The 17,005-nt window shown below is 57.1% G+C and overlaps 2 protein-coding genes across 4 annotated transcripts in view; one reads left to right on the forward strand and one right to left on the reverse strand.

The window, feature by feature from the left end:
- Positions 1 to 625: 625 nt before the first annotated feature.
- Positions 626 to 11,425, reverse strand: LOC127391500 (sodium-dependent serotonin transporter-like). The gene is made up of 14 exons (XM_051634323.1): positions 11,397 to 11,425; positions 7,601 to 7,707; positions 5,888 to 6,022; positions 5,562 to 5,781; positions 5,229 to 5,367; positions 4,765 to 4,899; positions 4,026 to 4,129; positions 3,670 to 3,797; positions 3,398 to 3,510; positions 2,971 to 3,102; positions 2,748 to 2,847; positions 2,417 to 2,517; positions 1,231 to 1,398; positions 626 to 706 (listed from the first exon to the last, which is right to left on the reverse strand). The coding sequence occupies exons 1-14, from the start codon at positions 11,423 to 11,425 to the stop codon at positions 626 to 628; spliced, it is 1,692 nt and encodes a 563-aa protein (XP_051490283.1).
- A 1,853-nt stretch (positions 11,426 to 13,278) lies between these two features.
- Positions 13,279 to 17,005, forward strand: part of SGSM1 (small G protein signaling modulator 1) — a 36,115-nt gene continuing 32,388 nt past the window's right edge. For all 3 annotated transcript variants that reach the window (XM_051634067.1, XM_051634062.1, XM_051634063.1), the window contains exons 1-2: positions 13,279 to 13,357; positions 13,442 to 13,485. In XM_051634067.1, coding sequence (XP_051490027.1) covers positions 13,339 to 13,357; positions 13,442 to 13,485 — 63 coding nt within the window. In that variant the 5' untranslated portion in view covers positions 13,279 to 13,338. The remainder of the gene's footprint in view (positions 13,358 to 13,441; positions 13,486 to 17,005) is intronic.

A 17,005-nucleotide genomic window follows, 5' to 3' on the forward strand; every position in this document is an offset into this window, starting at 1 on the left:
CCTCGCCCCTCCCGTGGTGACCGTGGGTGCTGGGCAGCGTTTAAGGGGCCCAGTGACTGCTGAGAGCCGGGGAGGCTGCCTTGGAGGTGAGGTGACCAGAGGCAGGTGGCTGGTTCACACCAGCGCCAGGGCTGCTTCACTCTGACTTCAATGTTTGTTTTTAAAACGAGATGTATTAAGGTCTTTTCTTCTTCAGATGCTGGAGGCCACCCCTCCTCTCGCAGCCGACCCTCCTGTGACCCAAGGGGCCACGGAGTCCCTCCACCCACCTTTTGCTCCTTGCAGCAGAAGGGGGTATTTGGGTACCAGGACAGCAGCTGCCCCCCACGTCCCCCAGCCTGGCACGGCGAGCTCCAGCTCCTCTCCCTGTCAGATCTCCTGACAATTGACACCAGCTTTATTTTCCAGGTCATCCAGGGCACAGCTGAAGGCATGTGCAGCTCACGCCCAGCAGGTTTGCACACAAGGTGGGAGCACCTCTGAGCAAGGTGCCGTCACGGCTGGTTTCATCGTGGCAGCCTCTGGGCAGCAGCATTCCCAGCTCTGCCTCTGCCTCCACCAGGACTCCAGTTCACCTCCCAGCCGCAGGAGTCTGGCCCTTGGCTTCCAGCCCTTTGGGGAAGGGCTACAGGACAGGTGACATGGGCACTGTGTCTGCCTGGGGGTCTCGTGTGGTTTTCTCCGGCCGAATGCAGAGGGCGAGACGCTGGAGGGTGTGAGCAGGGAAAGAGACACAGCCCTGGGTTTCCTTCCCGCATTGGGGAGACATGAGCAGGGCTGCTGGCCCTGAGGTGCCACAGCCAGCCCTGAGATGTCAGAGCTGGCCCTGAGATGCTAAAGCTGTCCTTCCTAGGATCTCGCTCACTGCAGGGCTGGGGCTGCGCCAGCCTGCAGCAGACAGCAGTGGGCAGGAGGTGTCCCAAAAATGGGCTAAGAGGAGGGGTCACAACTGGGGACAATCCCCTGCCTCCAGGGCCGTGCTGGTGTAGCCTCACTGCCTTCTGGCCCAGCCAAAATCACAGCTTCCAAAATGTGATTTTAAATGATCAGGCCAGGGAGCCAGGCTCCTCTGAGCCATTTTCCAAGCACTATTCCAGGCAGGATTTAGGTGCCACATGTACAAAGATACTAAGGAGGCACCAGCCCTTCTGCTCAGATCCAGTCTCAGGCCGTCCTGAGCTGGGGTTCCTGCCTGCCCCAGCCTCCTGGACTGCCCACCCTGCTCCTCACCTGCTTGAGAGACCCCGGCGTCCAGACGAGCCTGTACACCATGTAGAAGGGGATGCAGATGAAGGACGATGCTCCGATGAGGGATCCCACTGAGATGCTCCACTCAGGGTACTGGTAGTCAAAGAGCATCAGAGGTGGCTGGTCCAGGAGGGAGCTGATAACTATGAACTGGAATGAAGGGAGCAGCAATCCTTAGGGAAGGCTGCTGATGGGCCAGCCCATGGCAGGACATGCTAGTCACAAGCAGCACACAAGGGCCACCAGAAAAGCTCTTTTTGAAGGGCCAGGCATCCCCAGCAATGAGCCCTGTTGGCTGCCCACAGAGCAGCTGTGACATACCCCTGGCCCTGGCTTATCCCAGGGGTTAACACCTCCCATGTCCTGCTGCCAGAGCTGCTCCCCTCCCTGGGAAAGGCCAGTGCAGACAGATGTTGCAGTGACATTGCCCAGAGGGCCACCCCTTGCTAGGGGTGGGCTGGAAGGTCTTTGTCTAACAAACCCCACTGAGGCTGCAGCCTGTGCTGCACATCCCTGTGCTGAAATGAAATAACTTGCTGTCTGCTTTGATTGTTATACTTCTCTTAACTACCTGGGCAAAGAACTTAGAGCTTTAATTAATCCTCACAAGGCCTATTCTCCTGCAGATCCGGTGAGATCAGACCCCTCTGTCTCCCACAGCCTTTGAAGTGCCGGGGGAGCTGCCATTCCAAAGGGGACAGATCCGGCGCGGGGCACAGCGCCGCAGTGCCGTGGCCATGCCAGCACCTGCGCGGGATGCCACGGACCAGGGGGATGAAACGAGGTGGCACTCCCACCCGTGTGAGCACCCAGCTGCCGACTCCCAGCTTTGCCCAGGAGCTGCAGAAAAGGCTGGAAAATGCACTCCCAGCTCCCTTTCCCGGCGAAACCCGCTGTCCCAGGTGCTGCAGGCAGCTCGTCATTGGCAGCGACCTGAGCAGCAGCCTGGGGACCGGACAGGGAGGGCTGGCACCGTGTCCTGTAGCCCCCGCCAGGGCCCTGATCCACCCTCCCAGCAGCTTGTTCACGCTATGGGAGCAAGAGGGGAACAACCAGGAGCAGGGATGCCCGAGGAGCTGGGCAGCAGCACCAGCCAGCAAGGGGAAGAGCAGCTCTCCTGTGGGGTGTCCAGACCATCTGCTCTTTGGCTCTGGGCACAGACACTCACCGCCAGCAAGGCAGGGCTGATGGCCACCCAGCACAGCTTCCAGAACACCCCTGGGGTGAAGCCCAGCATGGCTTTCACATCGTGGGAGAACCGCTGGATTCCTGCCGAAGGGAAGAGCTGTCATGGCTCTGGAGATCCGTGGAGGATGTGGGTACCAGGGTGTGGGTACTGGGACATGGGCACGATGCCCTTTGTGCCCCATTCCAGCCCTGCCAGGAGTCACACACAAGCCTCTGCCCCCAAACCCCTGGCATCTACTCACATGTGTAAGGTTCAACATGAAGGTGCAGGTGCCTGCAGGATGGGGTTCGAATCGGGGACAGTTTCTTACCATAAAACCAGGAGACAGCAATTGTCTCCAGCAGCACCACAGCCAGGATGGAGCAGCCAGCACCAAACTCCTCCAGCAGCTTCACCACGTAAGCTCCCCCCTGCAACAGTGCAAGGGAGGGCGGCTGCAGACCATGTGGTGTGCCCAGCAGCTCTGCAGCAAAGTTCTGCACCAGGACTGGTTGGAGAAGCAAGGAGGTGCATGGAGGGGACACGGTACTCACATAGGTGAGGGTGCTCAGGGAGCCCAGGAAACAGACCGTGATGAGGCCGAGGACGAAGAGCTCCCGTCGCCCAGCCAGGACCTGGGGGTACTCGTCCATCACGGCCGTGATCACGGCCTCCAAGCCCCCAAACTGCAAAGGTAGTGCCAGTGTGGGGTGGAAGAATGAGATGTGGGGACAGTCCCATTCTTGGAAAAAACTTGCTCCCCCCATGGCCCCCTCTGCCCGTGAGCAGAGTGGGGACATCTCACCCTGCCCCCTCCCTCTGTCCCCATGCTGGATGTGCTCAGAGGGCTTGGACAGGCAGTTTCTCCCTTCTCAAGCCATAGCTCTCCTTGTCCCCCTGCAATTCTCCGTGGGACACTGCCATCTCTGGTCTGGGGACATGGCCCCCAGCTGTGCTGTCCCTCTTGGTGCAGATCCCTACCGTGCTGTCCAGCCCCAGCGTTATCATCATCAGGAAGAAGATGATGGCGAAGAAGGTGGATCCCACCATGTTGGCAATGGCTTCAGGGTAGGTGATGAAAAGGAGGCTTGGCCCTAGGAGGGGACACAGGATCTGTTTGCTGCTCCCTGACTGCTCTGACACAGCCCTGGGTGCTGGCCATGGTGGGAATGGATGTGGGGAAGATCCCCCCAGCCAGAGCTGCTGGGCATGGCGGGGCCGGGCCGGGGCAGTCGCACTGGAGGGAAGTGAACCTTTATCTCTAGCGACATCCTCCACCTCCACGTCCCTCATCTCAGCCATGTAGCCCAGCACGGTGAAGATGACAAAGCCCGAGAGGAAGCTGGTGAGGCAGTTCACTGTGCTGGTGACCAGCGCGTCCCTGGGAAGCAGAAAGAAGAGATGAGTCCCGAGGCACAAACCTCCCTCCTCTCGCCCAGCTCTGAGCACCCCCGCCGGGTCCCCCTCCCGGCCCCCCCCACCAAACCCATCAGTGAAGTGGGGAAAAGCTGCTCAGCCCCTGGCCACGGGGTACAGGAGCTGCTGGGATGTGGCTCCACTGCAGCCATGCCCGAGGGACCCTGGGCCACATCCCACAGCGGGAGCTCACCGGTAGCAGTTGTTGTGGAAATGGTTGTAACTGGCCAGGGCAAGGAGGACACCAAAGCCAGGGCCCAAGGAGAAGAAAATCTGCGCAGCAGCATCAACCCAAACCTGGCAGGAGAAGCAACAGGCAGGATGGAGAATGGGCAGGGGGTTCCCAGGACCAGGACAGGAGGTGCCCCATCATGGAACAGGGATGGATCCTTCCTGCCAGTCCTCCCCTCTTGCCTGCCCGTTTTCTCCATGACATATCCCAGGAGCCAGGGAACTGCTGCAGGATGGAGGGAGCTCAGTTCCACCCTGGGGTCCTGCAGCAGCAGAATTAGGCAACAGCACCTGTGCTCCCCCATGCCTGGAGGGGGGGCATAGTTGAGGGGAGCCCCGAGACCCCTGTGCCCACTCCTGCCTGGACAGGTTTAATGCAGGCAGCACAGCCCAGATTACCTTTAATGAGAATTCTCAAGTGCTGCCTGGTAATTACCCATGGGAAGCCTATTGTGAGGCCAGAGGGAGAACAGGGCACAAACAAAACCCAGCAGCAATGAGATGGGTGACTCAATTATAGATTTGCACTTCCAAGAGCATGTCCAGGGCATCTTGTTTCTGTGGGAACAAGGTCTGGCAGGGGTGTGTGTGTGTCCCAGAGAGGGCATCTGGGTGCTGCCATCCTGGGGAGAGTATCTGGGTGCTGTTATCTGGGTGGGGGCAGCCAGAGCTGGGGGCAGTGAGTCCCACCACACACTCACCGTGGTGCTCAGGAGCTTGCTCCAGTCTGGGCGCAGGTAGAAGACAACCCCTCTCCAGGCACCGGGCAGGGTGGCCCCCCGGACCAGCAGGATGAGGAGGACAATGTAGGGCAGTGTGGCTGTCACCCAAACCACCTGGGGAGAGGCAGCCATCAGCTGGCAGCACCAGCAGGGCTGCCCCACCCCGCACCCAGACCCCCGTGCTGGGCACAAGGCTCCATTGAGGCTGCCTGGGGTGGGCAGGGGGTGCAGGGAGGAGGGTGGCTGAGGGGTAGGGGTGCAGAGAGGAGCAATATCCCAGGTTTAAGCAGCCAGGTGGGCTGCAAGACCACACCAGGGCTTGGTCCCTCCTGCCTCACCCTGGATATGTGGGAGATACTGTGTGCTTGGGTGGGAGCCCTGGTGTGCCCAGGGCCCCGTCACATCTGTACCAGAGCAGGCCTGATGTCAGAGCCCTCTCTTACCTTCCCAGAGGTTTTCACCCCTTTCCACAGGCTGAAGTAGACTATGGTGAAGATGAGGAAGAGGCAGAAGAGCAGCTGCCAGCGGATCCCCCCCACATCATACAGACCCCTGGACTTCTGGATCTCCAGGACCTTCCTCCTGTGGCCAGAAAGGATGTCTCAGCTCAGCACTGTGGCCACGCTCAACCTCTGCCCTGAAGCATGGCATGAGCTCCCCAGGATCATCCCCACGTGAAGACCATGGGCCATACCTGCTCCCAGGGACCCAGACCTAAGTGCCTCCTTTGGGGATGTGCCCCAGCTCAAACACACTGTCCATGTACATGCACTTACGTATAAAACTCTTCAGTGGGGGACCTGGAGAAGTTGGTCCAGGTGACATTGTTCCTCCCAAAGTAGTTGGTGCAGTGGGGTGTGTTCCAGGGGTTGTCACAGCTTGCCCAGGGCAACGTGCTGGAGAAGGACGAGTAGAAGTAATAGAGAGCCCAGGCAATGATGGTGTTGTAGTAGAATGAGACGTAGAGGCCGATGATGCAGATGGCAAAGCCAATGCCTGGGGAAGGGGGACACAGGGTCAGGAGCCTGGGCCAGTCCAGCCCTCTCCCCATTCCCAGGATGCTGCTGTGGGGACCTGCATGGCCCTGGTCACCAACTCTTACCTTTAAAGATGGGGCAGATGCGCTTCCAGATGGGAATGGCTCCTGTCCTGTGGAACTGCCCCAGGGCCAGCTCCATGTAGAAGAGGGGCACCCCTCCAAAAACAGCCATCAGTGTGTAGGGAATGAGAAAGGCTCCTGCAGGGCAAGGAGCAGAGCGGTGGTGACCACCAGCCAGCCAGCACAGGTGGAGAACCAGCATCACCACCCCTGCCAGGGCTGCAGGGATGGGTCAACGAGGAGCACGGCTGAGGGGTTTGGGCACATGTTTGTTAGGTGCTCTGGAAATTATCTGTTCAGAGGAGCTGATGGATGTGACGATCCTGTTTGGTGCCCCAGCTCCCCGGGCTGCTGTGTCAGTCCTCGCTGGTGTCTCAGCCTTCACCAGGGAGGGGTCATTTGGCCAGGATGGCACAAAGAGCAACAAAACCCATCAGGGCACTGAGGATGGGGCACCAAGCACCCCTCAGCTTTAGAAGAGCCTTGCAGAAAATCCCACCAAATGTGTATGGTCACCCCAAGAGACAAGTAATTAATGCTGTAATCTGCATTATTAATAACAATGTCATCTTTAGCAGGGCTGTGTTTCTACCCCATGGAGGTTCTGGAAGTGAAGGGGCTCCCTGTGCTCATCAGAGCAGCCCTGTTGGGTTTAGTTAATTTAACCCCCACGGCTCCTCTCTCCAAGAGCTCTCCCTCAGCCCCTCGAGGATTTCTCTTCCAGGAACATCCCCAGCAGACAGGTAAGCCCACCACCAGCTCCTGCTCTGCCAGGACCACAGTTCTCCTTTCCCAGAGCTGCTGTTGAGGCTCCTCACCCTCCGGTGTGGTGGCAGGGTGAGGAACCACAGCAAGGAAGAGTGGCTGAAATTTGCTTCCATTCCCGTAGGAGTAAATCACGAGTAACTCTGCTTCAGTGTGGGCACCTGGGATCCACACTTTAGCCTTGAGTATGGTACTAATTATCTCCTGCTCGTTTTCCCAAGCAGTAGAATGTTACCAGTGTGACGTTACCCGATGCCGACTTTGGCAATTAAATCCACTCTGCTCTTGCAAGCAGCACAACATTTTCACTCCTCATTTTTAATTTCTATGCAAGGGGGTTTTCTGCCCTGCTCTATTTAAAGCAGTCTGTTCAGGTGTCATTTACTCCAGGTTTTTTCCTTCATGAAGCTCTTGTATCTTCACTTTCTGTTCACCCCCCCCCCCCGAGCTCCTGGTGCTGGGGAGCCAGAGCTGCTCCTTGGGGTCCTGGCTGCACAGCCAGGATCTGTGGGGGGTGGTTGGGATGCTCAAGAGGATTATTTTAAAACACAACCCACCAGAAGGGGTTCTTTTCACAAATCCACAGGATCACAAAAGGTACAAACCTCCCACCCCACATTTGCAGATGTTTAATGCTTTGATGCCATTTGGACCCCACTAGACTTCTCTTTGTGACCCTAGAGTTGCTCACACACATCTAACCATGCCAGGGAGGGAGGGGATGACACCGAGCAGGAGGGAATGGAGAAGGATTATGAAGGAAGAAAGACACAAAACAGCAAAAAACAGATGTCAGGGAAAGTTGTATTGGTCTCTAAACCTCCCTGTCCAGAGAGAAGCTGCTAGAGACAAAGAAGGAAAAGAAAGAGTGAGTTTTTCAGCACCAGGAAGATGAAAACCAGATTTATTTTCTCCAAAATAAAACTTAAATAATCCCAGTGGTGTCCTTACCCCCTCCGTTTTGGTAGCAGATGTAAGGGAACCGCCAGACGTTGCCCAGATCGACGGCGAATCCCACGACCGAGAGGAGAAAATCCATTTTTTTGCTCCACTTGTCCCTGGGGTGGGTTTGGGGCCCCAGGGAACATGGGCAGGGGGCTGGGCAGGGCTGCTCTGCCATCCTGCTGCCCTGGCAAATCCTGCAGGATTCAGGCTGAGCAACTTGGAGCAACTTGCTGTTGCTGATGACAGATCTGAGGAGGGGAGGGTCAGGCTGACTGTGCTTCCCCACCTCCCGCTGGAAACCCACGGAGCAGCCGGTGGAGAAACCCATCCTCTGATCAAAGGCAGGAGGGGGGGGAGCAGCTTTCTGAGCTCAGAAACCCTCATTCCCTGGGTTTGGGACCAGCCTCACTGCCTGATTTCTGTTCCCTCTGCTCCCTGTCTTGCACCGGGCAGGAGCATTTTGGGGTTGGGGTGGGGCAGGTGAAATGAAGCCGTGTTTGCACCCCGAGGTGGTTCTCCTTCCTCTTGACAGTTATTTCTTTCTCCTTGGTGAATTTTGCAGTTACTGCTCTGTGCTTGGTGACACCAGACCCACCAAAGGAGATGCCTCCTTGTTCTAGTACGGTAAACTCAGCAGAGCAATTGGGACCTGGAAATGTCCCCAGGCCAGGAGACAAGCACAGGGCACCACCTTGACCACTGGACCCCAGTGGTCTGGGGCAGCTGTAGGTTCTGCTGGAGCCAGTTCCACTTACCTGGAGCCGCCTGGTTTGAGCCATCCTGGGTGTCCTCCTGGACTTGCTGGGTCTTTCTATCACTCAGGAGTTATTGAAAATAAACTGCTTTAAATTTCTCTTTCAAAGGTGAAATAACTTTTGCAGCTCAGATGCAATCAGAGAGGGGGTGGCAGGGTACCAAAAGCCATCGATGTCTTCAGTTTGACAGTTTAGCAGCAAATTTTATTGCAAAGGAGCTGTTCCTGTGGAGCTTTACAGCCCAGGCAGGTCCCTGCAGCTCATCCCTGGCCATGACACAGGGGCAGTCGCCAAGCAAGACTTCGGCCAGGGCCACCAGCTGTTCCCAGGGCCCCAGGGTGCTCCAGCACCAGCTTTTCCAGCCACCCTCATCTGTAATTAAAACAAACTACAGAAAAGATCAAACCAGGAGGGGTGGTTTGGTTAGCAGGTTGCTGTGACGACGTGATGCAGCCGCCCGGCGTCTGCCCGCCATGGGAAACCTCTGGACACTGTTAATCCTTCAGGCACATGGTGGAGATTCGTTAGAAATGTCCAGTGAAAAGCATATGTGATTTTTGTGTGTGTGTGCCTGGCACTGGCTGCCAGGCTGTCACCTCAGAGCAGTGTGGAAAGTGTCAAGGGTCCCTGCCCTGGGTGGGAGCAAGCAGAGGTTGGGAGGTCCCATGGTGGCCAGGCAGAGCCCCCTTCTGTGAGCCCACCTGCATGTGGCCCTGCCCAGCTTTGCTGGTGCAGCTCTGCCCCAAGCCAAGGCCCAGCACTCAGGTAAGGGACAATTAATCTCCTGTGGCTTTTTACGGGATTTGTGTCACTCCTGGGACTCAGCAAAGCTGTGACTTTAACGAGCAGTTCCCCCAGCACCGGTGTGGGCGCAGCCCTCGGGAATTAAAGGCAAGGCTGGGCTCAGCTGCAGGGGCTGCCCTGATCCTGTGCTTAGGGGTGGAGCTGAGAAATCCCCTTGGGTGGTGTGATCCATCTGAGGAGCATGTTGGGGGGAGGAGGGTCTAATCCCCAAGACCAAGTACCATCTTAAGTAGTTAAATGACCAAACAGAGACAGCTGGTTCCATAGCAACTGTAAAAAGACAATTGCTCTTTCTCTGCAGCTGACCCTCTGTTCTCCAGGTAGGTTCCCTGCAATGGCTCAGTGTGCTGGGTGTGGGGACCCTCCTGCACCCCTTTCCTGCTCCCTGCTCAGAAAGCCTCAGCAGATGGACTCTAAGTGACTCCCAGCCCCAACAGACCATCAGTTGCGGGGTGGGGGCTCATCACTGACACACCAGTTGGGGGAGTTTTCTGGGTAAAATGTTTTATTTTTGTCAATTGCAGCCCACTATTTTTGTCTATTATCTCACAGTTTTGTCCATCAATTAGAGGCAGTTCAGAGAGGAGGTTTGTGGAGGCTGTGCTGCATTTGAAGCAACACGTGGCTGAAGTCAGGGGTGCTGAATGAGAGTGTTCATGGTGGACTGTGATGGGGAAGGGGCAGGGGCAGCTGCCAGGGGGGTCTCTGCTTTTTCTCACTCCCACCCACACTCCAAAAGTGTCCAATCTCTGCACATCAGCCATGGTGCTGTCTAAATACCTCCAACATCACAGTCAGATGTACTCTGTTCTCTCCCTTCATCAGTTTGCTTTTGCTTCTTCCCTGTTACTTTCCTTACTCAATGCACAAATCAGCTTAGACTTAAAATATAGAGTTTAAATCTGGCTCAAATCGGATCTACATGTGAATGTCCATCGAGTTAGAAGCTGTTTCTAACCAGCATGATTATTTGATTAGCAGGTTGCTTTTATCCTACCTGCTCATCCGTGCAATGAAATGCAGAGGAGTGAATTGTGGTCCTAAAACAACTGTCCTGTTTAAGCTGCAGAGACAGCAGTGGGAAGTTTAATTTAATTAGCATGATACTCACAGATGTAACTTAATCACATTAAGTATAGATCAACCTGCTCTCATTTAAGCTCTCCAGACTTCAAAAAACAGTGGCCAATTGTCTCCCACCTACCTGCGACCCAGGAGAAGCAGAATTTCCCAAGGAAAAGGAATTGGCAAGGCTTCCGGGGAGCTGCACTTGTTTCAGCTTCTTTCTCCCCAACGAAGGGTAACAGTTTAGTAACAGCTCCCACCCCTGCACAGCACTGCTGTTCCTGGGGATAAAGAAGCCAGGAAAACCACTTTTTGTCCCTCTCAAGTGCCCTAAGTGTTGCCTTACTGGGTATGGGGTCCCACGGGAGCGCTGGCGCCCCCAGCCCCCTGAGCCCCCCCGGGAGGGCTGGGTGTGCAGGCGCTGCCCACCCCCTGCCCAGCCTGGAGCGCGGCAGAGATTGACAGGACTGGAGATTGTACAGCTCAGCACGCTCTGTTAGCAGGAATCGGAATCATCTTCCTGCTCTCCTGGCTTCCCTCTGCTGTGAGCTTGAGCTGAGCCCCCCGGGTGCTCGTGGCCCCTCGGCAGAGCCCAGTGGCAGCCTGGGCAGCCTCAGCATCCCCAGCATCCCCTCCTCAACCACATCCTGCTGGCACTGGCACGGGGGGAGCCAGGCAGCTCTTGTCCAGAGCACAAACGCTCCAGCAGAACTGCCAGGGTGTTCTGGGTGTTGTAAAAATTGCTCAGGCTCATCTTGGCCCTTAAAATAAGGGGGTGGGTGGGAGAGTTTGTTTACAGGGAGAAGTCCTAGAAGTTGTTTTGTCTCAGCTTCGACAGGCTTGTTTTCCTGATTGAGGTGCTAAACGAAACAATTCCTGATGTTCCTGCCAACCCAGAGGCAGGTCAGTGTCTCCAACATTATTTTCCCAATAGCAAAAGTGAGAAACAGGCAGGAGAAACAGCAAAAGTGAGAAACAGGCAGGAGAAACTCGCCTGCTTGTCTGAGGCTAAGTTCAAAGCCCTGTCAGGCAGCCCAGGCTCTTCTGGATGTCAGATGCTGTTGGTTTAAGTCAGACAATCTCATCCTGGGCTGGAGAAACTTTACAGAGACCAGAGCTGTGCAAGGTGCTGTGGGTGACGTGTCTGTGCTGTGCCCTCCTCCTTGGGATCCCAGCACCTGCTCTTTTCCAGCATCCACAGGTACATGGCGTCACAGCTCAACACTCCCAGGACAGCCCAGGGGAGCCAGGAGGTTGTCCCTGCCCTTGGTAACTGGATTCACTGTTGATATTTGAGGGTGCTCCTACCGTGTTTTCTGAGGCTGCGATGCCTTCATGATGAGTGCTTAATAGCTTGTTCTAATTGCCTGTTTGGGACTGCAGGCCCGTGGTGCCAGTCAGTGGCAGGCAGGGGGTGTGCAGAGCTGGGTGTGAGCTGTGTGGGCTGGCAGGAGCACAGCCCCGTGCTGACCGGCTGTGCGGGGCTCAGCTGCCCTTCTCACCCCACACCCCTTTTGGGGGACGGGGATCCCACTCTCGGGGCTCTCGGTGGGCAGACCCCCCCTCTGGGCCAGAGGGATGCAGCAGTTCTGGCTGGTGAGGCTGGGCAGCCCCCAGGGGTCCACAGAGGGTGGTCACAGGGAGCAGGGCCAGAGCTGCAGCTGTAGGGACAAACCAGGCACAAGCCCCCCGAGGTGGCACAGCATGTCCTGTGCCACCCTCAGGGGGCCCAACCTGAAGCAGGGGAGACTCCCTAGGCTGAGGCTGGAATCTTGAGGATCCAGCCAACATTCCATGACTGCAGATGGGAGCTGGGACCCTCACCAGTGGCACCTGGAACTGGTTTCCCAAGGATCCCAGTCGTTTTGCAATGCATGTGGATCAGCAGCCACAGACCCCCGCGCAAGCCAGACCTCTTGCTGCAGTTCAGTAACATTTGTGCTGCCACCACGTCTGTTAGCAGGGTAGTTAGCAAACAAACAGTGAAAAGCAAATAATGTACAAGGAAATAGGTTTTCCCTTCAGCAACTGTGGCACAGCCACCCTCTGCTAGCGGTAAATCACAGAAGGGGCCGAATTCTGACTAATCCTGAGTCCAGAGCTCCCTCCTGTTCTCCCGGCAGACGAACGCCCAGCCCGAGTGGCAGAGAGGAGGCATCGGCTGGTTCCTGCCATCTTCAGGGCCACGGAGCTCCAGCACCGAGCAAGGAGCTGCTGCGCAGGACGCAGCCCGGCTGCGGGTGCTGGGGAGGAGCCGCGCCGAGGGCTGCGGGGCTGGGAGCACCTTCCCTGCCCTCCGTGCGGGACCGAGTCCCTTCCCCAGCGCCCGCAGCCGGGGGAGGCACCGGTAGCCAAGGCCACGTACCGGTAGCCAGGGCCACCTGCCGGTAGCCAGGGCCACGCCGGCAGCGCGGCCGGCGCCGCTGGCTCCGGGCTTAATGCGGTTTGTAGTTATTGGAAACTGGAGTGCGGAGGAGCCGGGATCCTGTTTCTATGGAAATGTCCTGGAACAGCAAACCAGAGGGAAGAGAAAAACACCAGATCCGTGAATGGGAGCTGCTGGGCAGGGCTTTGACCGAGCGGGTGGGATCTTGACACCGCGGGCTCCCGTCAATGGCTTCTCGGCTCGTTGTCACCTTCCCAGCGCCCACGGATCGCGGCCGGGAGCTGCCAGGACGTTGTCCCTTTGCACCTCCCTGGAACTCCCGGAGCTCCCAAACCCCCGGGCACCGCTCGCTGTCCCCACCCCAGCACGGGGACACAGCGGGGGCTCTTCCCGTCCCCGTGTCACCGAGTCCCCGCGCACCTCGGGACACCTCAGCTCCAGCTCTGGGGGTGCTGGTGCCTCCTTGAGGGGGGGGCCCAGCCGGGGGGGGGGGCTGGTGGGGGTGAGCCCCGGGGAGCTGGGGTCCCCCCGCCGCGGGGCCGGGGCCCTCTGCCGGTCGCCCCCCGAGGCCCGCCCGTTGCCGGGGGTACCGGTGACTCGCGGATTGGCGGCGGCGGCGGCGGCCCCACCCCGGCGGGCGCGGCCGGTTGGCCCGGCCCGGCCCCCGCAGCCGAGCGGATCGGATCGGCCCGGCCCCGCCAGTCCCCGGCGCTGCGGAGCCCAGGAGCGCGGCCATGGCGGCGGCCCCGGCGGGTAGGGCGGGCGGGAGGGAGGGAGGGCGGCGGGGCCGGGCCGGGCCGGGCCGCGCTAACGGGCCTCTCCCCCTTCTCCTCACAGAGTTGGAGACCCGGCAGCGGCTGCTGCGAACCGTCAAGAAGGAGGTGGGTGAGGGTCCCCGCGGAAGCAGCCCCGCGTTCCTCGCTCCCCTGTCCCGTCTGCGACGGAACCGGCCCCGGCCTCCCCAGCCCGCAGCATCCCTCCGGCTCCTGCTGCCGCCGCTGCAGCCAATTTAACAGTTTCCTCCCCAAACCGCCCCCCAGCCCCGAGCAGGGTGACGGCCGGAGCGTGGCTGCCGGTCCCCGGGGGAACGTCTCTGCAGCACCGCGGAATTTTGTCCTCCCCCGTCCGGTATCATTAGCAAAACCGCTTTTTGCTGGTGGCGGAGCCGCTCTCACGAGTTGTAATTTTCCGCAAACGGGTGGCGGAGAAGGTTTGGGGGGAGAAGGGGGGGCTCCGGCTGCTGCTCCTCACCTGGGGATGGGGCGACCTTCCCCCCTGCCGTGTCAGCCCCTCGGCAGGGCGGGGAGCAGCGGGGGATGGAGACCCCGGCACCGGCGGGGCTGTGCGGCAGGAACACGGGAACGTGTTTCTGTGTCCAGTGCCAGGCGCCGGCGTCTTGCACCGGCTTGCTCTGGTTTCTTTTCTCGAGCATCTTTAACTGTCTGTTACTTTATACTGTTTGATGCTGAGCTGCCTCAAGCTCCTTCTGTCTGTGCGGAGTTTAGTGTTTGTGAGGTTCGCAGCGTTAACAGGGTAGATCTAGGCAGGGAGCTGAAAGTCCAACAGCTCTGCCACGTAGTTTGTGTTGGTGGTGCGTGGGGGTGGACTGTGTGGGCCAGCGTGGCCATCCGAGCCCCCCTGTCCCTGGCTACCCAGGCTGAATGTCATGGGACCCAGGAGCTGGGGTCATCTCCTGCCTGTGCTCTGTCCGCGCAGGTCACCTCCCCTGGGATTTTGAAGTGTGTGACGTGTGATATTTTGTTGCTGGGCTTACGAGCATCTTGATATCCAGCTTATGGGCTCTGGAAAGTGGAACATCCCTGCTGCATGTAGGGTGAACGAGACCCACGGGTGGCAGACCTGGGGAGGGTGACAGGGCGGTGTGCTGGGCTGTTCATCCAGACCACTTCCCACCTTTAATCCTGTGCCGGGTGTGGTGGTAAGGAATACTACTTGTTGCCTTGGCAACAGCTATTACACCAGGAAAAAAGGGCATGGCATTTATTTAGCCTGGTGGGGTGAAGCTGACATCTCATTACTACCGCCTGCCTGCGGGTCTCCCGGGTGGCGAGAGGCGAGGCAGCAGCCGGGGCTGCGCTCGGGCGGCCGGAGCTTCCTGCCGGAGACCGGCCTGGCCTCCGCGGGCTGTCCCTGCGCACGAGCATCTTCCGTGCCGGCCTCCAGGATCCAGCTGCCCTCCCTCTGCTCTTCCCCCCGGGCTGTGCGCCTGGCGAGCAGCGTGTGCCGGCGGGCGGGGAGCTGGGCTGTGACCTGCCCCTGCGCTGGCTCGTGGGCGAGATGAACGGGGGTTTGGGTGGATGCAAGTGAAGATCAAGAGTGCGTTGAGGGAGAGGAGTGGTGTACGGGGCAAGTCCTTCTGCCCTGGTGAAATGCCACCAGCCAGCACGTCACAGTGTGCTGGGTGCTTTGGGCATCTCTCCAGCAGCCCTTTGCAAAGGGCAGATGCAGAGCAGAGATTTTTTTTTTTTTTCCTGGTGGACCCATCGCTCTGGGCTGTGTCTTGGGCTGTTGGTGTGGATGTGGGATCCTTGGCCTCCTAGGAACCAGGTGGTTGCACGTTTCTCCCAGCTCGGTGCCTGTGGGGCCGTGCTCTGGGGAGGTGGGGCTGGCTGCACAGCCACAGGGAGGGGAGTTCCACTCTGTGCTCCCCCCACCTGGGCTTTGCTCTCTTAGGGCTTAAAAAACTTGGGGAAACGAGCCCATAGGTAAGGCAGTTCACTATCTAGCAACACCCCTGAAATCTGGAGCTGGTGCAATATTCTTTTTCCTGCTGCTCCCTGCTCATTAGGCCTGTTTTGATCATGCTTTCATTTTTATTTCCTCTCTGGCTTCAGGAAAAGTCAGGGGCTTGTGCAAGGAATAGTAGAAAGGGCCAAATGCAAGAATATCCCTTTCGACCCCCCCTCCTGGAATTTTTACCTTTCACAAACCTGCATACACTAATTTCATTAGACCCTGCCTGGTTTTGCTTCAGCTGTGGCTCTGTGTATCCTGCCAAGGTCCTTGAGCGCAGGTGAGATCCACTGGGCCTGGGAACAGCCATGGATCACACTGGGGAAGCCACAACACATCTGTTGCCCTAGTGCCGTAACTGAAGGAATCAAATATTGGGAAGACAAGATCTGACTAGAGAAGGTAGATAAACAGTCCATGGAAATTACCCCAAGCACAGCGGTGAGCAAATGGACTTCGACATTTGGTTGTTGCCATGGGGAATGCATTTTTATTTATAAGAAGTCCTGCTCTGCAGCAGATTTGCAGGTTGAAATGAGTTGTGCTGTCACCATCTCTTCCCCCCCCCCCCCCCCCCCCCCTCCCCCCATATGGTCTTAATAAATCAAACTAATCCTGAAAGCTGCAAAATTGACTTTTTGTCAGCAGGCTGTGGAAGTATGACTTTCTGAGGAATCCTATTTCCTGTTCTGCAGGATAAGAAACAACCAAATCCTCTGTGATTTTTAAGGGCTTTAATCAGATACAATGATGTTTCTTTGAAAATCCAGAGCCTGAAATATCCACGTTTAAAAGGGTGTTTGATTCTCGACTACAAATATTATTTGTGCAACCCATGCTTCTCTTCTGCTGCTGCAAGTTTCATTTTTCAATAGAGGAGAGTCCTGTGGTGTGTCTTGGCAATCTCCAGGTAATTGCCCTGCATACAGGAATAGGTGGGGAGGCAGGTGTTGCCCGTGACATACAGGCTGTGCTGTGCCTGAGAAACGAGTTGTGTGAAAAGCTGAATGGAATAGGAAGGCAAACAGTTGTCTTGCTTATTCTTCTGCAGCAACTTAGTATATATTTAACTTGCCACTCAGCAAGTAGCTTTAAGTCTTTTACTAGTCAATATTGACAACTGCTGTGCCTGGAGCGAACATTTTGCTGCCTGTTCTGAGACATCTTCTTTAAAGCTGCTGTGGATTGGCCTCAGCCTCCTCTTGCTGATGTCCCACAGGCTCCCATCAGATATATTGTTAATTTTTTAACAGCATGGATGTTTGTTACTGTGTAGCTGTTGACTAATTCCATCATGTCATAGGAACAGCAGTCAGTCTTCTCTCCTCCTCCCACCCCTCACTCCAAGTGCCCCTGCTCCACAGCCACGTTGTCTGCTTTGTGCCTAAGTAACAGAGGGACTGGTAACAACAACATTTTTGCAGCTTGGGTTTGTTTTTCTGTGTGTGCCTGTAGTTCCAAAATATCAGCTCGTGGGTGTCAACACCAGCTCTTCATTCTGGATTGGGAGAAAATTGTAAATTAATTTGCTGTTATTAGGATTTGAAAAATTAATGTTGATGGCTTTGAATGTTCTCAAGGCCAATTTGGGGTGGGGGAGGAATGGCCTTGATGCAGCTGTCAAAACTGTTCTGGCAAAATGAAGAT

This window comes from Apus apus, chromosome 16 (assembly GCF_020740795.1).
Source record: "Apus apus isolate bApuApu2 chromosome 16, bApuApu2.pri.cur, whole genome shotgun sequence".
Lineage (NCBI taxonomy): Eukaryota > Metazoa > Chordata > Aves > Apodiformes > Apodidae > Apus > Apus apus.

Excerpts from the sequence above, each read along its gene's own strand:
- LOC127391500 (XM_051634323.1), bottom strand. The coding sequence starts at position 11,425 with ATGTACCTGTGGATGCTGGAAAAGAGCAG. Across the intron at positions 5,368-5,561 it reads CCCACTGAAGAGTTTTATAC|GAGGAAGGTCCTGGAGATCC; the intron begins GTAAGTGCATGT and ends TTCTGGCCACAG. Across the intron at positions 2,848-2,970 it reads CCCTGAGCACCCTCACCTAT|GGGGGAGCTTACGTGGTGAA; the intron begins GTGAGTACCGTG and ends GCACTGTTGCAG.